At 39.5% G+C, this 25,000-nt stretch overlaps 2 protein-coding genes across 6 annotated transcripts in view; both read left to right on the top strand.

The window, feature by feature from the left end:
- slc7a1a (solute carrier family 7 member 1a) overlaps positions 1 to 11,704 on the top strand; it is a 52,158-nt gene extending 40,454 nt beyond the window's left edge. For all 4 annotated transcript variants that reach the window (XM_061898577.1, XM_061898579.1, XM_061898576.1 and 1 more), the window contains exons 9-13: positions 1,150 to 1,252; positions 1,564 to 1,757; positions 7,244 to 7,395; positions 7,478 to 7,586; positions 10,575 to 11,704. In XM_061898577.1, coding sequence (XP_061754561.1) covers positions 1,150 to 1,252; positions 1,564 to 1,757; positions 7,244 to 7,395; positions 7,478 to 7,586; positions 10,575 to 10,753 — 737 coding nt within the window. In that variant the 3' untranslated portion in view covers positions 10,754 to 11,704. The remainder of the gene's footprint in view (positions 1 to 1,149; positions 1,253 to 1,563; positions 1,758 to 7,243; positions 7,396 to 7,477; positions 7,587 to 10,574) is intronic.
- Positions 11,705 to 16,206: 4,502 nt separating this feature from the next.
- The window catches only part of mtus2a (microtubule associated tumor suppressor candidate 2a), a 78,999-nt gene continuing 70,205 nt past the window's right edge, over positions 16,207 to 25,000 (top strand). For both annotated transcript variants that reach the window (XM_061898575.1, XM_061898574.1), the window contains exon 1: positions 16,207 to 16,297. The gene's annotated coding sequence lies outside the window, so the exon portion shown is untranslated. The remainder of the gene's footprint in view (positions 16,298 to 25,000) is intronic.

The following is a 25,000-nucleotide window of genomic DNA, read 5'->3' as shown; positions in this document are numbered from 1 at the left end:
CAGTGCCAACTATTGTATGATGCTGTAACAATCTATATCCACAGACAGCCCCACTATAATGTTTTTATGAGCAAGGGGCGATAGATAAACAAAGCGATTCGATTAGCCGCATAGTCAAGAGAGTAATGGCACATAACTTGCTCAAGCCCAAAAAAATGACGCACTGAGTGAGTGCTGACCAACAGGGGATAGAAAGACCGTCTTGTTTGCTAAAACTAGCTGTGTCCCTAGGGCAGTTCTACTCAAATAGTGGGGCCAGGGAGCTGAGTGTGACCCTGGGGAACATGCTTTTTCGGTATCATGCTCCAAACCTCACTTCAGAAAGCTGTGGACTAGAAAAAATGCTCATTGTAGCCATTTATCCTGGCTTCCTCATTTTGATTAAAAAGAAAATCAGGACAAATTGTTTTTTTCATTTATGTTTTGTACGTTAAACTGTTTTGTATTGTGCTCCTGAGTCAATGTTGTAAATCAATTTGAATGTATTGATATTCATTCAGTTGATTTAATTGCATTTTTGTGTATCAAATGTTTCAATTCAGTCTAAAAATTTTCATTATTGAAACATTTTTAAAATTATTTCAAATTTAAATTTCTAAATTTTTTTTTCTAACTTTAGGCAAATTTATGCAGTTTAAATATTTTCTGTTACATACTAAAAACAATGTTAAAAGTTATTCTGTGTTGTAAGTTTATCTGTGTTTATTTTATTTGTTGTTTTCTTTAATGTTATTAAGGATACAATGTTATGTAACCGTGTGCTAATAACAATTCTAATTTATAATCGCGTTTTCTTCTTCCTGGGGAGGGGGGCGTAACAGAAAATAATTGCGAAGCACTGCCCTAGGGTGAAATAGGGAGTGCACCCTGGCCTGGTTTCCGTTCAATGGCAGGGCGACAAATGAGGTATTGTGAGAATTGATCCCCTGTCAACATAAGGAAACGACTTATTCAAACCATTCTATACTGTTATGTTCTCCTGTTCCCTATTGGACAACACTTTACAGATCTCAGTGTAAACATTAAGTATACCGGGACCAAAACGTACTGTGTGTTATTTTCTGCTTTAGTCTGGACCATAGAACCAAATTACAAAACTACAAAAGCCGTTTGTAACGATTATTCTCCCCTCCTGTTCTCCACTTCAAGCAATCATGGCGTTTCTGTTTGACCTGAAAGATCTGGTGGACCTGATGTCCATAGGGACACTGCTGGCCTATACGTTAGTAGCTGCCTGTGTCCTGGTGCTAAGGTCAGTGCAAGATCTTTACATCCCCATGCAAGAATCAGCTTTATGTCAGTGTCTTCAATGACACTTGTCACAACGACCATTTTAATAGACATTACATCAGCATGGTCACCGCGCACGCTCTGCGATGTCTCCTCTCATTGAAATTACGCTCTGCATTCATTTTGAATGTCATTTCACACTTGATCATCTTCAATATTGCAGCCCAGATTATGACTGACATGGTGATTGGCAGTACTCATAAGCAAGCGTATTTCACTGCAAGGACCTGCAAGAGTTTTCAGGTCTGCTTCATGTGCATGTTTGATTGTCAGGTATCAGCCTGAGCTGCCCGGTGGAGCGTATCAGATGGCCAATACCCAGGAGGAGATGGAGCCAAGCGATGGGAGTATGGGCATCCTACCCGGTGTGGAGGAGAGGTTCAGCTTGAACACCTTGCTCTTCCCAGACAGCCTGGAGCCCACCTCCCTGTCAGGCTCCTCGGTCAACATCTGCGCCTCTGTACTGGGTATGTGACCGCGTCTGACTTAAAATCACTCAATATTGACTCATGCCACCCCGTCTGTTCAGAGACGTCTGGGATTTCGTCGCCCCCCACGTTCAGGAAATAATTAACAGCAGTCTTGCTTCAGGGACTGTCCCAAATTATTTTAAGCAAACTTTTGTGGAACCTTTGCTAAAAAAGCCAAATTTAGCTCATTCTATTTAATATTATTTTACACCCATTTCGTAGCTTCCTTTTATTCCAAAGATTTTAGAGAAAGCTGTGCTTTTACAATTAGTCTTATCTTGATTTGCACGCTATTCTCGATGTTTTGCAGTCTGGTTTTAAAACCTTTCATAGCACTGAATCTGCACTTTTAATGGTTTTCAACAACCTTTTAATATCCACTGATTTTGGTGATTCTATCATTTTAATTATTTTAGATCTAACTGCTGCATTCAACAGAGTGGATCACATTACTTTCATTAGTTGCCAAGAACAATGTCTGGGTTTAAGAGGCACACCTTTTGAAAATGGTTCAAGTCATATCCAACAAACGGAACTTTTAAGATCCAAATTCGGCTTCAGCCTCTGTTCCTTTGTCCTGTTGTATCCCTCAGGGCTCGATCCTAGGACCAATGCTGTTTTCAGTGTAAATACTGCCCATGCAACATATAAAAAAATACATAATCTCATTGCTGTCTTGAGTTTCCAATAATTTCTACAAGTTTTATATTTTTGTGATAGAGTGATTGGAGCACATGCAGTGGGGCAAAAAAGTATTTAGTCAGCCACCGATTGTGCAGGTTCTCCCACTTAAAATGATGACAGAGGTCTGTAATTTTCATCACAGGTACACTTCAACTGTGAGAGACAGAATATGAAAAAGAAATCCAGGAATTCACATTGTAGGAATTTTAAATAATTTATTTGTAAATTATGGTGGAAAATAAGTATTTGGTAAACCATTCAAAGCTCTCACTGATGGAAGGAGGTTTTGGCTCAAAATCTCACGAGACATGGCCCCATTCATTCTTTCCTTAACACGGATCAATTGTCCTGCCCCTTAGCAGAAAAACAGCCCCAAAGCATGATGTTTCCATACCCATGCTTCACAGTAGGTATGGTGTTCTTGGGATGCAACCCAGTATTCTTCTTCCTCCAAACACGACGAGTTGAGTTTATACCAAAATGGATACATGGATGATACAGCAGAGGATTGGGAGAATGTCATGTGGTCAGATGAAACCAAAATAAAAACTTTTGGTATAAACTCAAAATTATATGTATATAAAATTAAATAATCTGTCATCATTTTAAGTGGGAGAACTTGCACAATCGGTGGCTGACTAAATAATTTTTTTCCCCACTGTATTTGTTAGTCACAAAAAACATTCATGATATTTGGTTCTTTTTTTAATTTATTATGGGTCTACTGAAAATGTGACCAAATCTGCTGGGTCAAAAGTATATGTAACAGCAATGTTAATATTTGGTTACATGTTTACATGTTCTCAATAAGGTTTAAGTCAGGACTCTGGGAAGGCCAGTCTAAAACCTTAATTCTAGCCTAATTTAGCCATTCCTTTACCAATTTTGATGTTTGTTTTGGGTCTTTTTCCTGTTGAAACACCTAACTGCGCACAAGACTCAACCTCCAGGCTGATGATTTTAGGTTGTCCTGAAAAAGTTGGAGTTAAGTCTCCTTTTTCATTGTCCCATTTACTCTCTGTAAAGTTCCATTGGCAGAAAAACAGGCCCAGAGCATAACATTACCGCCACTATGCTTGACCGTAGGATGGTGTTACTGGGATTAAAGGCCTCACCTTTTCTCCTCCAAACATATTGCTGGGTATTGTGGCCAAACAGCTAATTTTTTGTTTCAACTGACCACAGAACTCTCCTCCAGAAGGTCTTATCTTTGTCCATGTGATCAGCAGCAAATTTTAGACAAGCCTTAAGGTGTCGCTTCTGGAGCAAGGGCTTCCTTCTTGCTTCATAGCCTCTCAGTCCATGGCGATGCAAAACACGCTTGACTGTGGACAATGACACCTGTGTTCCTGCATCTTCCAATTCATTGCAGACCTGCTTTTTGATGGTTCTCAGTTGACTCTTGATCATCCTTACTAATTTTATCTCAGCAGCAATTGATAGCTTGCGTTTTTCTTCCTGATCGTGGCAGAGAAAAAACTGTGCCATGCACTTTATACTTATGAACAAATGTCTGCACAGTTGCTCTTGGGACCTTAAGCTGCTTTGATATTACTCAAGTGACTTTCCTGACTTGTTCAAGTCAATGATTTGTTTTTTCAGATCTGTACTGAGTTCCTTTGACTTTCCCATTGTCACGTTTGTAACCGAGTCTAATGACTGCATCACATGAGCCCTATTTAAATGAGCTTAGAGAAGTCAACAGGTGTTGTAAATCATAATCACTCACAAGAAGTTAAGAGTCCATGCCATGAAGCTAATATGATTTGGTTGTAACTTTACTACATCACCATAATTGATAATATATGTTGTCACATTTTCAGTAGACCCATAATAAATTCATAAAAGAACAAACGTCATGAATGTTTTTTGTGACCAACTAGTATGTGCTCCAATCACTCTATCACAAAAAAATAAGAGTTGTAGAAATTATTGGAAACTCAAGACAGCCATGACATTGTTATTTAGTGTATGTAAACTTTTGACCACGACTTTATATCGTATCATTTTTATGCTGATTATACGTAAATCCACGTTCCTCTAAAAAATAAAAGTGACACAAGTTTAAAAACACTTTTAAATTGTCTTGAGGACATAAAAGCATGTTTGGTGGTAAACTTTCTAAACTTAAATGAGAACAAGACGGAAATCTTTTTTTTTTTTTTTTACTCAAAAGTAAACCAGAATGCCCACTCAAGTGACCTGGACCCCCTGATGCCTTAATTTAAACCCACAGTTACAAATCTTGGTACTAAGTTCGACAATGATTTTAAATTGGAACAGGAGATTAACTCTGTTGTATGCTCCAGGTTTATCATTTAGGCCTTTTTACAAAAAATAAATAAGTTTTATCTTTTAACGACTTTGAGCAGAAAATCCATGCTTTTATTCCATCACGTTTGGACTATGCAACTCCCTCTATGCTGGCATGAACCAGGCCTCAATCGCTTGATTGCAGCAAGTCCAAAATGCTGCTGCTCGTCTTTTAACTGGCACTAAAAAACATGAGCACATTACCCCCATTTTAGCATCCCTTCACCGGCTTCCAGGGCATTTTAGAATTTATTTTAAAATGCTTGGCACTCAGCTTCAAAGGTTGGAATTGGGGATTAAATCACCAAAATGATTCCCAAGTGTGGCCACCGCTGCTGCTCACTGTATGCTCCCCTAACCTGTGAGGTTAGGGGAGCATACACACACATCTAGGGACTTTACCTTTAAATTGTTATTGATTGTTTTTTAATCTCTTAATTAATTAGCGCCACAATACACAGGTGCTGGTCATATTATTAGAATATCATGAAAAAGTTTATTTATTTCATTAATTCCATTTAGAAAGTCAAACTTGTAGATTGTATACATTCATTCCAAACAGACTGATACATTTCAAGTGTTTTTTTGCCAAAAAGGAGATGATTATAGCTGACAACCAATGAAAACCCTAAATTCAACATCTCAGAAAAGGTCAGGTATTGAAGACACCTGGTGCCACACTCTAATTTTCTAACTAACTCAAAACACCTGAAAAAGCCTTTAAATGGTCTCTCGTTTTGATTCTGTATGACACACAATCATGGGGAAGACTGCTGACTTGACAACTGTCCAAAAGATGACCATTGATACTTTAAAGGAGGGCAAGACACAAAAGGTCATTGCCAAAGAGGTTGGATGTTCCCAGAGCTCTGTGTCCAAGCACATTAATAGAGAGGCGAAGGGAAGACAAAGATGTGGTAGAAAAAAGTGTACAAGCAAGAGGGATGACCGCGCCCTAGAGAGGATTGTCAAACAAAACCGATTCAAAAATGTGGGGGAGATCCACAAAGAGTGGACTGCAGCTGGAGTCAGTGCTTCAAGAACCACCACGCACCGACGTATGCAAGATATGGGCTTCAGCTGTCGCATTCCTTGTGTAAAGCCACTCTTAAATAAGAGACAACGTCAAAAGCGTCTCGCCTGGGCTCAAGACAAAAAGGACTGGACTGCTGCTGAGTGGTCCAAAGTTATGTTTTCAGATGAAAGTAAATTTTGTATCTCCTTTGGAAATCAAGGTCCCAGAGTCTGGAGGAAGACAGGAGAGGCACAGAATCCACGTTACCTGAAGTCCAGTGTCAAATTTCCACAATCGGTAATGGTCTGGGGTGCCATGTCATCTGCTGGTGTTGGTCCACTGTGTTTCCTGAGGTCTAGGGTCAATGCAGCAGTCTACCAGGAAGTTTTAGAACACTTTATGCTGCCTGCCGCGGACCAATTTTATGGAGGTGAAGATTTCATTTTCCAACATGACTTGGCACCTGCACACAGTGCCAAATCTACCAGTACCTGGTTTAAGGACAATGGTATCCCTGTTCTTGATTGGCCTGCAAACTCACCTGACCTTAACCCCTTAGAAAACCTATGGGGTATTGTGAAGCGGAAGATGCGAGATGCCAGACCCAACAATGCTGAAGAGCTGAAGGCCACTATTAAAGCAACCTTGGCTCTCATAACACCTGAGGAGTGCAACAGACTGGTCGACTCCATGCCACGCCGTATTGCTGCAGCAATTCAGGCAAAAGGAGCTGCAACTAAGTATTGATAGCCGTACATGCTGAAACTTTCCATGTTCATACTTTTCAGTTGGCCCACATTTCTAAAAAATATTTTTTGGTACTAGTCGCAACTAATATTCTAATTTTCTGAGATACTGAATTTGGGATTTTCAGTAATTGTCAGTACTAATAATCAAAATTTAAAGAAATAAACATTTCCAATATATCACTATGTGTGTAATGAATTGATATAATATGTAAGTTTCACGTTCTGAATATAATTACTGAAATAAATCAACGTATTCATATTCTAATAATACGAACAGCACCTGTATGTCAGACGTTTTAGGTCAGCTGATCAGTTTCTTGGCGTCCCAAAAACCCATTTCAAATCCAGATGGGATCGTGCATTTTCTGCTGTTGCTCCAAAACTTTGGAACAATATCCCTTTTGCTATTCAGACGGCTCCCTCTTTAATGAGTTTCAAATCACGTCTTCAAACATATTTTTCACTCCTAGACTTTTAAACCAGTATGAGAGTTGTGAGATTTTATTTTATTTTCTTTTCTTTTTGGTATTTATTCTATTTTACAGTTAAATTTTTTATACAATCCTTAGTTTAATCCTGCTTCTACATGTATGTTTTAACTACTGTGCAGCACTTTGTGAAATCTTAATTTATTTTTATTTTTTAAATGTGCTATATAAATAAAGTTGATTACTTTGGAAAACGGAAAATATTTCGAACTGTGTTGTTCTTGGTACATCTAGGCCTGCTCATATTGGTGTTCAGCGTACTGGCAGTCCAGGGAGGCAGTGCTCTGTGGAACCTTGTAGTCCTCAGCCTCATCTTCATTATCTGCCTCGTCCTTGTTTTTGTCATCTGGAGGCAGCCCGAGAGCAAAACAAAGCTTTCGTTCAAGGTTTGAATCCTGGCTTGACCCGTCACACAAACCCGCTGAAAGGACTTCATCTTGATTTCTTCCTGTTCTTCTCCTTTTGTAGGTTCCACTGCTGCCCTTCCTTCCGGTGATCAGCATGTTCATCAACGTCTACCTGATGATGCAGCTGGACCAAGGCACTTGGATACGCTTTGCCATGTGGATGCTTTTAGGTAAACAGCTGACTTGCAGATACAAACGTTGGCGTTAACAAGTAAGGACAGGTGTATAAATAGTTAATGTTAGAGTTGGGTGTTGCCTGAATGGGCTGCAGTAGAAATTGTAAGCGGGGGGGGGGGATTGGTGCACTGGAACCTCGATTGACAAACTGCTCTATTTACAAACTTTTCCTATTACAAACTTCTGGATTGGCCCAAGTATGTGTGCGGACCATGTCTTTGTGTACAAACGTTTCATTCAGTCATTCGCTATGGCACGGCCGCTTTACCAACCTAGCCACGTCACACCTAATGTGCGTGCCTATTTTGGGTTTTTTGCCCTTTTGACTTGTTTGGTCCATTTTGCTAACTCGAGACGAGCGTGGACAAAAGGTGGGAATCTCTGTGGATTACAAAAAAAGACTATTTACATTAACGGCGTTCGCAAGTATGATTGACGACGTTCAACGAAACAGCCTCTGTGACCGTGCCACGACAAGTTTTAATGGTGAAGACTGACATTTCTGGGAAAATATGCTAAAGGAGATTTCTTGCACAGGTAGGACAGGATAGGACAGACACCGCTTTAGGCAACAAAAGGGCCCCTGTCTTGCTTTCTTCCTGTGCATGTCTGCTTCCTTCATTCAGCTCCTTGTTGATGAGAGTAGATTTTACTTTATAAAATATTTTTTATTGTAGCAGTGTGGTTGTTAAAGTTCAGGATTTCTGATCGTTTGGGAGGCCACCATAGTAGCTTCTTTGTGCGTGTGCTGGAAAAGCAGCTCATACAGCACAGTTATGCTTGTTTTTTTACAAACTTAAGTGCACATTTTGAAAGTCTTTGTAGTTTGCAATATTCTCGCACACAAGTACAGTTACTAATCGATAATGTAGTGAACGAACTCATAAACAACTTAACATAGTGCACCAATAACTCTTCTTTAGTTTAAACAGTTGTCTAACCAAACAAGTATGTTTACCTTTTCCAGATGACAATGCTGATCTCTTTTTTTGGGTACAATGCGACTTGAGGTCGTTGTGATTACTTACAGATGTCCAATGTTCTCCAGGAAGCAAAATTAATTCATATTCAGTGTGTAGTTGCAAGTTGCTGCTCTGGTTTGTGTAGTACAGTTGGTTCATCCTTGCCGTAATTGTGATTCTCCAAGGTTGTATGACAGATCAGCTGTGGCGATGTTAATGACATCTTCTTGCAGGACTTGGTATTCACAGATGTTAGATGTCCTACATGTGCTGGCTGTCTGTTTAGCAAAGGCATATGTTTAACTTAACTGTGCTACTTTTGGTGACAACATTGAATCAGTAAACTTTGCCAGCGTAGCGTTCTCCTCTGCTTCTTGTGGATGAAGCTAACATTCCAGCTATCGGCATGAGCAAAGCAGCAGCTGACTGGCAGCAGCTGTCACTGCTCGCTAAGGACGGCGACTGCTGCTTGCTTTCACCTCATAGTCCCCACTACATAAATAAGTCTCCAATATCACTGGGAAAAATCATTAGATTTGTCGCTAGTAGCTGTTTACAAAAGAAGTCGCCAAGAGGATTGACGAGTACGCGTTTCACTTTAAGATGGCATTTTAAACTTGATGTGGGCCGATGATGAAAACGTTTGTCACTGCAATACCAAGTTCTACCAAAAGTTATTTTTTGTAGCTAAATTGGCCGCCTCTCATCGCGATCACAGACTGTGTCACAAATGTGCACGTCTTACAGGTTAAGCCTCAACCAGGAAGTGATTAATCTTCATTATTTTTTGATAACGCCATAATATTTTTTTATTAATCACGTGCGTTGACAGCCCTAAATTATTATTAACCTATGGGAGTGGCTCCACACTGTATGGAGACACATAATTAGCTGCTAGCTTGTCAGCCGGGGGACTACAAATCCAGTGTCAGTCAAAGGGGATCAGTGTTTGTTATCAACATAATTAATTTAACTTAATTTGGCAATGGCAATCACATACTTTTTTGTGAAAACGTGTCAATACTGGCATATACTATGATATACAGAGGGGCAAAAAAGTATTTAGTCAGCCACCGATTGTGCAAGTTCTCCCACTTAAAATAATGACGGAGGTCTGTAATTTTCATCATAGGTACACTTCAACTGTGAGAGACAGAAGGTGAAATAAAAATCCAGGAATTCACATTTTAGGAATTTTAAAGAATTTATTTGTAAATTATGGTGGAAAATAAGTATTTGGTCAACCATTCAAAGCTTTCACTGATGGAAGGAGGTTTTGGCTCAAAATCTCACGATACATGGCCCCATTCATTCTTTCCTTAACATGGATCAGTCGTCCTGTCCCCTAAGCAGAAAAACAGCCCCAAAGCATGTTTCCAACCCCATGCTTCACAGTAGTTATGGTGTTCTTGGGATGCAACTCAGTATTCTTCTTCCTCCAAACACGACGTGTTGAGTTTATACCAAAAACTTCTGTTTTGGTTTCATCTGACCACGTGACATTCTCCCAATCCTCTGCTGTATCATCCATGTATCCATTTTGGTATAAACTCAACTTGTCGTGTTTGGAGGAAGAAGAATACTGAGCTGCATCCCAAGAACACCATACCTACTGTGAAGCATGGGGGTGGAAACATCATGCTTTGGGGCTGTTTTTTTGCTAAGGGGACAGGACGATTGATCCATGTTAAGGAAAGAATGAATGGGGCGATGTATAGTTAGATTTTGAGCCAAGACCTTCCATCAGTGAGAGCTTTGAATGGTTTACCAAATACTTATTTTCAACCATAATTTACAAATAAATTCTTTAAAATTCCTACAATGTGAATTCCTTGATTTTTTTCCACATTCTGTCTCTCACAGTTGAATTGTACCTATGATGAAAATTACAGACCTCTGTCATCATTTTAAGTGGGAGAACTTGCACAATCGGTGGCTGACTAAATACTTTTTTGCCCCACTGTATTATTGGTTTGTGTGCATTGACGATGATGCCAATCTGTCACTTACTTTCCTCAGGCTTTGTGATCTACTTCTGCTACGGCATCCATCACAGCGTAGAAGCGAAGATGGCCCGCTCGTCCCCCGACATGGAGATGGACAGCTACAAGAGCGACCACGATTCCATCACACCGGAGAAAGAGGCCTTCCTTCACAACGGCATCGAGGTCAGGGAGGACGACGACAGAGACTTGTAGGGACGCGACAACCCCATGTATCTTCCAGCCCCCTCGCTGCCGTGACTCCGTCAAGGGCGGACATTACCAGTGGTCACGCTCAAACACAGGACTATTGAAGCTCTACGCTGCCGTGACGAGTGATTTGCATGAGGGTGCAGCTGTCTCGGTATGTAACTCGCTCCTGATCATGTTTTTGAAACAACTTTGTATTGACATATTTCTACACATGCAATAACTCACCCGCCCGTTGAAGTTTATACGCTCAACAGCACGGCATTGTCCTACTCTTATGTAAGCCGTGCTGAAATGTTCCGGTACTCCTGGCAGGACACTCCAACACAGATAGCTTGCCTATGATGTTATTGCTGTCCTTCGCTTGGCAGAACAAACGGGGCCACAGTGCTGCACCTGTTGGGACAGCACTGACTATACCACCCTTTCACACCTTCTCTGAAATGAAGATTTCAGATTTAACATCCGGTGGCACAAAGCCCGCAGAGGTGTCTAATTATCCGATAACAAGATGACGTTTTGTAGTAAAGAAGCGCACAATATCCCACTTTGAGGTAGGGAAAAATGAGGATTGTTTGGATATATATGACGAGTATTAGGCATTGCGTGATCATTTCCACAGTGCTGGCTACTGTGTCTTTCAGCATCCATTGCTTATAAAAAATGTAATTTGTATATTTGCTTTTCTCCCTTTATAACTTTTATTATATCCTTCCTGTTTTTAAGGCTTCTCGGATTTTAAGGGAATTGGATCAACCACCTGGGATATTTGTATGAGTTCATTATAAGCCAGAACTATTTATAAGTTCAGGTCTTATTTTTAAGACCAGGTATTTACTGTGTGAGTTTTTTGGCAGTCGCAGTACAACAAAAGTAGTGCGATCATATACAGAAGAATTACAAACATGTATATACAACTTTGTTTATATTCTGTTAAGTAAATTATTTGTAAATGTCTTTTTTAACGCTTTGTGAATAATTTGTCCATGGGTGATTCAGTTCTGGTAATGTGTTGCACAGTTACATATGTGTTACGTGCAGTGGGTCTGGGTTAGTTTTTGCCTCAACCCTCACTTACAGCGTGAGTGAAGAATGCATAATGAAGGCCCTACCTACTTGATAAGTAGGAAAGAGAAAAGAGATGATGCAGTACTATCTGCTCACAGATGCGACCCGCTGCTTGTTTGAGGCTGAGCACATTCCAACTAGTCCTGGATCAGGGGTGTCAAACTCATTTCAGCTCAGGGGCCACATGGAAGAAAATCTATTCGCAGGTTGGTCGGACTGGTAAAATCACGGCACGATACCTTACAAATAAAGACAATTTCAGATTGTTTTTATTGTTTAAAAATCGACCAAGCACATTCTGAAAATGTACAAATCATAATATTTTTTTTTTTTTTTAAAGGCCTACTGAAATGAGATTTTCTTATTTAAACGGGCATAGCAGGTCCATTCTATGTGTCATACTTGATCATTTCGCGATATTGCCATATTTTTGCAGAAAGGATTTAGTAGAGAACATCCACGATAAAGTTCGCAACTTTTGGTCGCTAATAAAAAAAGCCCTGCCTTTACCGGAAGTCGCAGACGATGACATCACAAGGGTGAGGGCTCCTCACGTCCTCACATTGTTTTTAATGGGAGCCTCCAGCAGCAAGAGCTATTCGGACCGAAAAAACGACAATTTCCCCATTAATTTGAGCGAGGATGAAAGATTCGTGGGTGATATTGCTAGCGAAGGACTAGAAAAAGAAAAAAGAAAGGCAATTGCATTGGGACGGATTCAGATGTTTTTAGACACATTTACTAGGATAATTCTGGGAAATCCCTTTCTATCGTGTTGCTAGTGTTTTAGTGAGTTAAATAGTACCTGATAGTCGGTGGTGTGTGTCCGCGAGCTTGACGCCAGTCTCTGAGGGAAGTCGACGGCAGCTGCATGGACGGCGCAAGCTAAGCTGATCTCCGGTAAGAGGCGACTTTTTACCACAATTTTCTCACCGGAACCTGCCGGTTGACAAGTGGTCGGGAACCATGTTCGCTTGACTGCTCTGATCCATAGTAAAGCTTCACCTCCGGGAATTTTAAACATGGAAATACACCGTGTTTGTGTGGCTAAAGGTTCCCACCTCCATCTTTCTACTTTGGCTTATCCATTATTAATTGAACATATTGCAAAAGATTCAGCTACACAGATGTCCAGAATACTGTTTAATTGCGCGATGAAAAGAGACGACTTTTAGCCGCAAATGGGGCTGCGCTAATATGTCCCCTGCAACCTGGGATGTCATGCGCACGCGCCATCATTCCGCGACGTTTTCAACAAGAAACACCGCAGGAGATTTAAAATTGTAATTTAGTAAACTAAAAAGGCCGTATTGGCATGTGTTGCAATGTTAATATTTCATCATTGATACATAAACTATCAGACTGCGTGGTCGGTAGTAGTGGGTTTCAGAAGGCCTTTAACACTTACATGTTGCGGTTAGTAGTATTACATCTTCATTTGTCCTTATTTATACTTTCTGAATAAATTATGTGATCATGTCCATCAGTCAAATAGGTGGAATTGAGTCTGGCACAGTTTTAAAATGCTACTATTGGTGCTAATTTTTAATGTATTAGATGAAATGAATAATAAAAAAATCTAATTACAGGACAATATTATGTAATTTACTCTTTTTCCTCAACTGATATACTAACATAATGTGGTTTATTCTGTACATATGTAGCATCGTCTACAGCATTTTTATACTTAGCAAACTCATATCACGGGCCGAATTAAACCTGGTCGGCCGTACATTTGACACCCCTGATAGTCCCACTCCTGAATGGTTCAGTCGCATGCAGGATTTTTAGATGAATGATGCAAAAATACAACCCTACCTACTGTATACAGTATTCATACAAGGTGCGTCAGAAAAGATCCAGGAATTGACTTGTGAGGGTGCGAAATCCTGCAGCATTTGCTTTGTTCACTGTGTGAGAAGAGGCGAAATTGTGGCAGGAAAACATGTGGCTGCTAACAACGCTGTGAGCATTCGACAGTTCCTGGCCGAGGTTAACATCCCCGTGCTGGAACAACCTTGACATGGCTCCTTGGGATTTTATTTAACCTTTTTTTCAAGATTAAAAAAAGGTCATCAAAGGAACCCGTTTTGAAAACGCGGACAACATCAAGTTGGCCATGACGAGAGGCTGCGAATGAAGGCATTTTCGCTGGAAAAATGTATGAGCCAACAGCCCTGGAACTTTTCTGACACACCATATATATATATATATATATATATATATATATATATATATATATATATATATATATAATATATATATATATATATACATACAGCATTGTTAAATGTGACTGAGTTCACTCGCTAAAATGGCTGAAATTTTGTACAGCCGGTACATCAAAAAAACATGTAACATTGTATAGTAGTAATAAACTTGATGAACTGTGCTTGCATCTCTCCATGTCTGTTTTGTTCTTTAAGACAAAAATGTCCTGGTTTTACATCTGGGGGAATGAAAAATGATTGTTTTAATGGCATACATTCCAATTTGCACACAAAAGATTCATAACAATTAAGTTGTCTGCAATCAAGCTAATTGATTACTATGCTTTCTCAATTGGAAACTATTGTGGGGCAAAAGATGTTTTCTAAAAGTTGGAAAATCGATATTGTATAGCACTGGGACAGGGGTGTCAAACTTGTTTTTATTGAGAGTTACTTGTTGCTTGTAACAGTTATTAATATAAATGAATATTAGTATGTAACTTAAATGCATTTGATTATTATTTGTTGTTTTAGGTCGAAACTGATGGATGACTTAATTGCTTTGAAATCTTAGGTTAAGGTGACATGCAAATATTTAAGTATTTATCTTTGAAGGGCATGTTTGCAACATTTACACACATGTCTAGGGGGTGCTGTTGTAACACACAGGTGTTCTGTTAAATCACCAATCAGTAAGCTAGCCAATAGTGTTCTTATAGTTTTTGCTTGAATTTTTTTTTTTTTACTGTGAGCAAGTTGCTAACACCCCATTCAATTTTACAAAAGCATTGTCTTATACAGTACAGTATATAATAATGTAATATTTGTTACATTATCAGATTGAAGTATAACAAATATGCTCTACCATTCAGTAGATTTTTATTAGTACATTTTGTAAGAAAAAACGTTGAGACGTTTAGTCTTTTTTACACATAATATTTCCAGGGTTTTGCGGCACACATAAAATGATGTGACGGGCCATTGTCTGACCCCAGTGTACTAAGACCACACTAAAAATGTAAAGAAAATACATAATTGTAACTGGTAAGTGTAAACACTTCAACACAAAAAGTCACTATTTCTCTCTAGTAGCCTAGGGCTTTGAATATTTGGGCACCACACGAATTGATTCCCTTCAATTTGATTCAATTCAGAATCCATTCTCGATTTAAAACGATTCTTGATTCAAAATCAATCCTTTCTTTGATGACATTGGGTGCCAGTTATATGATTAACTACATTCCTCCATAAAATAGAAAAACAGCTGTGAAAAATGTCTATATTACTTATAAGAAAACTGTTTTTGTTTAATAAAATTCTACCCAAACATTTAATAAAGTCAAATACAAATAAGGCAACAAGAAATGTATCCCACACTTCTCTTTTTTTAAGTAAGTCTGTACAGCAGATATAAGCATTTACATATACAATATGATTTGCCTGAGTGGCTGGACAGTACAGATATATATATATCTAAATCAGGAGTAGGGAACCTATGGCTCTCACACCAGATGTGGCGCTTTTGATGACTGCATCTGGCTCTCAGATAAATCGTAGCTGACATTGCTTAACACGATAAGTAATGAATAATTCCACTGATAATTACAGTGTTAAAAAAAAGTTAAAAAATATAAAACATTCTCATGCATTTTAATCCATCTAACCGTGTTCTTAAAAATGAAAGAATGCGGGAGGCCACTTTCACATCTTCAATGTTAAAAATTTATATACTAAGCTATTTAAAAAAAAACAAAGGGAATAAGCGGTAGAAATGGATGGATGGCATTGTTAGCTTCTGTGTCAAAGCAAATGGTTGTTTTAAGTCTTTAATAATTAATTCACTTAAGTTTTAGAGCACGTAGAGGGCCAATAAAAAAAAAACTAGCTGCAGGCTGCAAATGGTCACCCCTGTACTAGACAGTAAGAAAGTAGTTTTGACAATTTAAAAAAGTGCCTCTTTTTGCTCCTTTCAAAAGGCACTATCAATAGAGAACAGTCAACCACGGCTATTTTAGTGTAGAAACTCCCACATCCAGCAGGGAGCGCTATGGTGTTTACAGAGAAAAGTCATCTTCTCTTACACATTGCCGGGAGTCGGCTGCAGCATCAGCACCAGCTCCTCCTCCTTTCTGTCCGAAGCATCTCTCTCTCTCTCTCTCTCTCTCTCTCTCTCTCTCTCTCTCCCTCCCCTTCTCTCTCTTTTCACAGCATTTCCTCCAGCAAGAGGCGGGGAAGACGCTTGCGCTTCTGCTAGCGACTCATGCATATGACGGTAAGTATATGTTGACAGTACCATCACCGGGGGATTTGCATGTGTTGTTATTCCTATCCTGCAAATATTTCTCATACCGGGTGATCTCTGTGTTTTAAACGTGGGGCAAAGAGGTTTTTTCGTTGTTTATGTTCTTGATGTGAGCGACTCAATCGGCGGACTGGAGCGCAATGAGGAGGTCAGACAGCAAGCGATGGACGGCCGCTGCAGGTCAAGCCTCTGCGGTGTCGCTAACGATCACGCGTAGATTATCTGAGCTTTGGGGCCAACTCCTGTGATGATCCACTGGGATCGCACCACATTTTGATGCGGCATCTCTGTGCACCTACAAATAATTGGTGTGTTTTTCTACGTGGAATTGTTGCAGTTACTTTTGGCGAGAAGGTATGCCTAGAGGAAGCGGAGAGGACAGGTCAACTTTAGGTGAGCACATTGAGGGCGAGCCAGCTGTCTGGCGTATACTGATTGAGTGCTGTCTGATGCTCAGTTTGTCCTTGAGCCGCACACGTGCACAAAAGGAGGACATGAGCACTTTTATTTACTTACTACAAAGTGTGGCTGTTCATCGCCATGTCGTCGAGTATCCAGCACCCAAAACACGCTTGGTGTCGGAACTCTATCTCGAAATCGGAGACTTGCTATTCGCACGGATCTCAGTCTTGCACAGGACGCTGATCCTCACAACATGGTCGCCTGTGGCCTTGGCGTGTGCTGCTCGGGATGCTGGTGCGTGCGGGATTGATTAATTGCGTCTGACCTCCGCAACGTCTGGGCAGCGATCAATTCAGCACTACAGCCCCTCGAGGGCTAGGGACTGTGTTTCAATGCTGTATAGCTCATACACTCTTACAGTGCAGTTTGTGTGTGCAGGTGGGACATGTCAGGGCGCACTAGTTGGACCTTCAATGTCATTTAGTAGGGCAGGACAGGGGGTCGGGGAAAACTATCCATGTGGTGAATGGGAGAGATAATTAGGGCAACATGGAAACAATTTTTTTGCAACGTCCCCACATTATTCACATAAAATCCTCACTTTATTCTATCCATCCATCCATTTACTACTGCTTGTCCCTTTTGGGGTCACTGGAGCCTATCTCAGCTGCATTCAGGCGGAAGGCGGCAAACACCCTGGACAAGTCGCCATCTCATCACAGATAGACGGACAACATTCACACTCAGATTCACACACTAGGGCCAATTTAGTGTTGCCAATCAACCTATTCTAGTAAAATTATATACATTGTCACAAAGTTATACATCTCATCAAATGGTGGTTTAATCCTTGTAATGTTACTTTACTTGTTTTTCCTTGTGTTTAAAATTCCATCCATCAATGTTCTATCCGGCTTACCCTCATTATGGTCGCAGGTAAGCTGCAGCCTATCCCAGCCATACTTGCCAACCCTCCTGATTTTCCCGGGAGACTCCTGAATTTCAGTGCCCCTCCGGAAAATCTACCAGGGCAACAATTCTCCCAAATTTCTCACGACAACAATATTGGGGGCGTGCCTTAAAGAAACTGCCTTAAGCGTCCTCTATAACCTGTCGTCACGTCCGCTTTCCCTCCATACAAACAGTCCCATAAGATATGCGGCTATTACACGCACCCAAGTGAATGTAAAGCATACTTTATCAACAGCCATAGAGGTCACACTGAGGGTGGCCGTATAAACAACTTTAACACTGTTACAAATATGCGCCACGCTGTGAACACACCAAACAAGAATGACAAACACATTTCGGGAGAACATCCGCACCGTAACACAACATAAGCACAACAGAACAAATACCCAGAAACCCTTGCAGCACTAACTCTTCCGGGACGCTACAATATACACCCCGCTACCACCAAACCCCGCCCACCTGAACCACGCCTCGCCTCCCATATTCCGAATTCGGAGGTCTCAAGTTTGGCAAGTACGATCCCAGCTGCCCCGAGACTGGTAGCCAGTCAATCACCCTTACATTTGTACTTCTGGACAATTTAGGGCAGACCTGGACAAATATATGCCTGGGGGCCACATGCGGCCCCGTTAAGATATTCAATCTGGCCCGGCGGACATTCCCAAATAATTTTTTAAGATCTTTAAGATGGACAGTGTAGCTGCCATTATGATGTGCAGTCATGTTTTCTAATGACCGTAAATCTTCAACGTTACAAAGTATTTCAATGGTTGGAATCTGCACTTTTGCATGATATACCCGTTACTATGTTAATCTAATAAATTACGATGGGTATCTAATTAGTTACTATTGGTAATCTACGTCACAGCAGCTCAGACGAGGCACCAAGCAGTGTGGGTGGGAAGCGTTTCCACAGACGCGGAAGGAGATTTTCACAACAAAGTTCTAAAGCTTAGTGATGTATCAGATACTTAAGATTGTAGGTGAGTTTATTTTGTACCCTTCGCGTTCATATTTCACTGTTTGTTGCATTTTTATTGTGTTTCACTTGATTGTAAAATGTGTCGCTCGAAAGGGGGTGTGACGTTCATATTTTGTTAATATTCAGTGTTTTATCCTTCTCAGAAAAATTAAAAATTCCATCACGTTTTTTTAAGGTGGTCTGTCATTATTGTGAGGTTTTGTATTAGTGTTCCAAGGAAACGTTTTTTTCTCTAAATGTGGTCCCTGAGTCAAAATAAATGCCTAGGCCTGATTTAGAGTCTTCATTTAACCTAACATGTATATTTTTGTAATGGTGGGGGAAGCCAAAGTAAAATGAAAATCCCACAAAGATGTCCAAACGGAGATTTGAATCCTAGATCTCCTGACTGTGTGGCCTTTATGCTAACCACTGGGCCAAAACTTAAAATTAGAGCTTTAGTCTTTCTGTAATTGTAACTTTATTCTCACAAATACACAACTTTATTCAAGGGGTGCATAATTTGTTTTCCAAGCAGGTGCCGATACAGATAACTTCCTGCTTCTCAAGACCAATACCAAAAACCAGTGTCTTATTTTTTTTCTATTTTTTGCAGCTGGCTTTAGGGCAGCTGTTGCAGTGATGCTGGTGTTTTATGTGGCTAAAAAGGTTTGATGTGCTGATGCGCAATGTTTTTTTTTTGTTTTTGTTTTTATCCCCATGGAAAAAATGTCAAAACATGTGGTGCAAATAGCACACAAAAAGTCTTGCTCTGAAACAGTGAAGAAGTCCCACATGATCAACGGCACATTTAATTACAGTGAGCTCAAGGGAAGATTTTACGACAGCACTTTGGAGAGCTTGATTTGCTAATCCACCTACAGCACAGTATGGATAATATTGCCTCATTGGAGTGTTTAAAAAATAATTATTTATCTGAGCTATTTTTCCTGTTATCAGATTTAGCAGTCTGATGTCATGATTCCTAATTATCTGTCTGGTAGTTATTATATAACCCCACTTTATTTTAACTTTGTACTTGTAATCGTTACCTTAATCTTGTAAAATTCCAACTGTATCAACTTAATTTACAACTTTCTTAAATCACATTTTTATTTTTTTCTTATGTTTCAACTTTATTCAAATCAAAAAGGTTTTACAACTTTTGATTTTGGGAACTGTCTGATTTTACTATCAAAAACAACTTTTTAGTTACTATATTGTTCTTGTAAAAGTACAGTTTTTCGCTCAAAAAAATCACTGCTTTGTTCTCTAATGCAATAACTTTAGTCCCATAAAATTACAACAAACTTATTATAAAATAAGATTTTTTTGCATTATTATACATACACCTAGCCTAAATAGCAAGTTAGCATCCATTAGGTTGCAGTCATGCACTGACCAAAGATGCCTGATTAGCACTCCACACAAGTCAATAACATTAACAGAGTTCACCTTTGTGCATTTACGCACAGCATAAAAACATTTGGTGGACAAAAAGAGACAAAGAATGAGTGGCATAAAACACGTTACAGGGTGGGAGAAAGTTATGCATGTAAACAAACTGTTATGTCATAGACCACACAAGTACGGTGAGTTCAAGGACCGTCAAAAAGAGTAGGACAAATTTGCGCTCCCTAAATACTCTCATCAGTGATGCATGAACACAACATTATTAAAAAGTGTCATGTTTGTCCTGCAGAAACCATATTAAAACAAACAATATATACAAACCCTGTTTACATATGAGTTGGGAAGTTGTGTTAGATGTTAATATAAACGGAATACAATGATTTGCTAATCTTTTTCAACTCATATTCAATTGAATGCACTACAAAGACAAGATATTTGGTCTTCAAACTCAAACTTTATTTTATTTTTTGCAAATAATAATTAACTTTGAATTTCATGGCCACAACACGTGCCAAAGTAGTTGGGAAAGGGCATGTTCGCCACTCTGTTACATCACCGTCTCTTTTAACAACACTCAATAAATGTTTGGGAACTGAGGAAACTAATTGTTGAAGCCTTGAAAGTGGAATTCTTTCCCATTCTTGTTTTATATAGAGCTCCAGTCGTTCAACAGTCCGGGGTCTCCGCTGTCGTATTTTACGCTTCATAATGCACCACATATTTTTGATGGGACACAGGTCTGAACTGCAGGCGGGCCAGGAAAATACCCACACTCCTTTTTTACGAAGCCACGCTGTTGTAACGCGTGCTGAATGTGGCTTGGCATTGTCTTGCCGAAATAAGCAAGAGCGCCCATGAAAAATACGCCGCTTAGATGGCAGCATATGTTGTTCCAAAACCTGTATGTACCTTTCAGCATTAATGGTGCCTTCACAGATGTGATAGCTAACCATGCCTTGAGCTCTAATGCACCCCCATACCATCACAGATGCTGACTTTTGAACTTTGCGTCGATAACAGTCTGGATGGTTCTCTTCCCCTTCGGTCCGGATGACACAACCTCAAATATTTCCAAAAACAATTTGAAATGTGGACTCATCAGACCACAGAACACTTTTCCACTTTGCATCAGTCCATCTTAGATGATTTCGGGCCCAGAGAAGCCGGCGGCGTTTCTGAATGTTGTTGATAAATAGCTTTCGCTTTGCATAGTAGAGCTTTAACTTGCACTTACAGATGTAGCAACAAACTGTATTTAGTGACAGTGGTTTTCTGAAGTGTTCCTGAGCCCATGTGGTGATATCCTTTAAAGATTGATGTCGGTTTTTGATACAGTGCCGTCAGAGGGATCAAAGGTCACTGTCATTCAATGTTGGCTTCCGGCCATGCCGCTTACGTGGAGTTATTTCTCCAGATTCTCTGAAGCTTTTGATGATATTATAGACCGTAGATGTTGAAATCCCTGAATTTCTTGCAATGGCACTTTGAGAAACATTATTCTTAAACTGTTTGACTATTTGCTCACACAGTTGTGGAAAAAGGAGTGTACCTCGCCCCATCCTTTCTTGTGAAAGACTGAGCATTTTTTGGGAAGCTGTTTTTATACCCCATCATGGCACCCACCTGTTCCCAATTAGCCTGCACACCTGTGGGATGTTCCAAATAAGTGTTTGATGAGCATTCCTCAACTTTATCAGTATTTATTGCCACCTTTCCCAACTTCTTTGTCACGAGTTGCTGGCATCAAATTCTAAAGTTAATGAGTATTTGCCCCAAAAAAAAGTTTATCAGTTTGAACATCAAATATGTTGTCTTTGTAGCATATTCAACTGAATATGGGTTGAAATTTAATTGCAAATCATTGTATTCTGTTTATATTTACATCTAACACAATTTCCCAACTCATATGGAAACAGGGTTTGTATTTTGACCCCCTATTTTCATCTTCATACATTTTTGAAAAAGCTCCAGGGAGCCACTAGGGTGGCGCTAAAGAGCCGCATGTGGCTCTAGAGCTGCGGTTGTCCTAAGGAGTGTAGGGAAGCATGTTTAGCTATTCCTGGTCCTGCAAAGATGATATTTGTAAGAAACATAGTGTATTTGTTGCAATGGAGGCATGGATTGGTGATTTAGAAGTAGCTAAATAAAACTGCAGATGAAGGTTAACCACTATGCTTTAAAGCACAGTCTGCAGAGTTTATAGTTTTATCGTTAGTTTTTAAGCTAAAATACATCTATTCTCCCTCTTCTGTTTTCACGTTGTTTCTGCTTGCAAGTGCTCTGTGCTGGTAATATGCACCACGGCTCATTTTACAAGCAATGTCACCAAGGGCACGTCATCATGTCCATGAAAAAAAAAGTACCTATATTTTTCAAAGGCAGTGTAGTACCTTCTTTATCATTAGTACTGCGGTACTTTATTAGTACTGGTACACCGTACAACCCCAGTTGCAGCTTTTTTTCTTGTAAAATGATGACTTCAATCACGTAATATTTCCATTTATTTCTTTGTTTTACGAAGCTATTCCATACTATGACATTGTATCCTTTTAATTTCTTAATTGTGAGATTTTATTTTGGCTTTTGTCACATTGCTATGACAAACACTACTGCACAGTTATGATGGTGCAGTGTTAAATGCATATCCATCCATCCATCCATTTTTTACCGCTTATTCCCTTTCGGGGTCGCGGGGGGCGCTGGCGCCTATCTCAGCTACAATCGGGCGGAAGGCAGGGTACACCCTGGACAAGTCGCCATATTTGTAAATATGTGTGTGGGTAGAGTGAAAAAAGAAATGAGAAAAAAACATGTGACATTTTAGTGTAAAAAAAATAAATAGAAAAGGTACAAAGAAAGACAGCACACAGTCCAAACTGCCTTTGTCTGCAAGGTGGCTTGTTGGAGCTCCTCCCCACATTTCCAGGCAGCACATTGGATGCTGAGCTTGCACACAGAGACGCATGCCTCCACTGGTCCCTCGCACTCTTTCATACCTACATAAATATACGTACACACTTCCACGTGCACACTATTTACAATGAACACCTTTTAGCGCCAATTCACAGGTGTGAACAACACATGTTTAGAGCATCGCTGTAAGTCACAGACATGGTCATGTCAAATAGGAAGCTTTTGGTCGGATTATGCAATGACGATTCAACCAATTTCCACCAGTTTACTGGGGGTGCAGTAGAAAAGCCTAGAAAAATCAATGCACAATCGCCCATCCGCTCTTGTTATCGTTGCATTTTCTCAGTAAATACTGCTTGAATTGAGCACTTAATAGAGCAAGAAACCATTATTTGGTAACTAAAAGTCAACATTGATGATGCCTAAATTAGAACATTGTATTTTTTCCCTAAGAGGTCGGAATCTTTGGGCCCCTCACAATTTGATTACAAATATGATTCAGGGACTACGATTACACATAATTTATTTATACATCTAATCTTTAATTGTTATATATCGTACTGTTAATATATTTTATATTTCAGACCCCGTTTCCATATGAGTTGGGGAATTGTGTTAGATGTAAATATAAACGGAATACAATGATTTGCAAATCATTTTCAACCCACATTCAGTTGAATATGCTACAAAGACAACATATTTGATGTTTGAACTGATAAACACTTTTTTTTTTGTGCAAATAATCATTAAATTTAGAATTTGATGCCAGCAACACGTGACAAAGAAGTTGGGAAAGGTGGAAATAAATACTGATAAAGTTGAGGAATTCTTATCAAACACTTATTTGGAACATCCCACAGGTGTGCAGGCTAATTGGGAAAGGATTTGCAAATCATTATATTCCGTTTATATTTACATTTAACACAATTTCCCAACTCATATGGAAACGGGGTTTGTACATTTAAGAGCAGCAAACAACCAGAAACAAGATAAGTCTATTTTGGCAGCTAATGCCATCTTATATGTTTGACTTGCATGCATAACAAATGTGTTATTCAAACACATGCTGCCATATGAGAACAGGTTAGCATATACAGTTTATATGTTAATGCCAACAACTTGTTTGTCCAAAAATCTAATACAAGTCCTCCTATTAATACTTTTTCATGTGTTAAATTGTTAAATACATTGTCACTCAATTTATCATGATGTATCCGTTTTTGTTTAGTTTGGTTCTTTAATATCTTTATCTGGTGTTAAGTTTTTAAATTTGTATTTAAATATAAGCAATATATAGTGACACTCCCATAGTAAAAGTGCGATTTATATGAAGAATTAAGGTTAATCAGAAAAAATATTGTGTATTTCAGCTATTTCAGCTGGAATACGCATTGAGGCTAGAGAGTGTGTTTTATTTGAATACTAATTGAGATATGATGGAGAGCTCCAACAGAGGAGGGGCAGCACATGTGTAATAATATTCAGCAATGCACGGACAATTGTGCGAAGTAAAACACCTGACAATCCCTTCTCCCACCCTGTTGTGTTGATAGCAGTGTTGCTGTCCAACACACATCACACACTGCCTGCAAAACAGTATTTTACACCCTTTTTTATGTGTTGTCGGTCAGAATAAACAGCGCAGATGAAAAATGGGGGTATAAAAAAAGTCAGCCCCAAACGTTTTCCACTTTCTGAGATATCATCAAGGCGGGACAGCCGCTGTGTGTAAGGGTATTCAGCAATGTCGAGACAGGGTTGTGACATTTAACACCTGAATTTTACTTCTCCCAAAATGTTTGGTTGAGATTGTCACTAATTGCCGGATGTTGTGCAGAATATTCTGTAAAAATGCCAGATCTACTTGGATGCAGCGAGTTAGCAGAATCTTGACATAAAAAAAGGCTACAATTCATGCATGTGCCGTAGGTGTGTCTACCTGTGAAGACACACAAATTAGGATAGATTGTTGCTGAGCAGAACCTCCACCACTCCGATGACTGCAAACATTC

Source organism: Nerophis ophidion, linkage group LG04 (assembly GCF_033978795.1).
Source record: "Nerophis ophidion isolate RoL-2023_Sa linkage group LG04, RoL_Noph_v1.0, whole genome shotgun sequence".
Classification (NCBI taxonomy): domain Eukaryota; kingdom Metazoa; phylum Chordata; class Actinopteri; order Syngnathiformes; family Syngnathidae; genus Nerophis; species Nerophis ophidion.
This window is presented reverse-complemented; position numbering and strand designations above follow the sequence as displayed.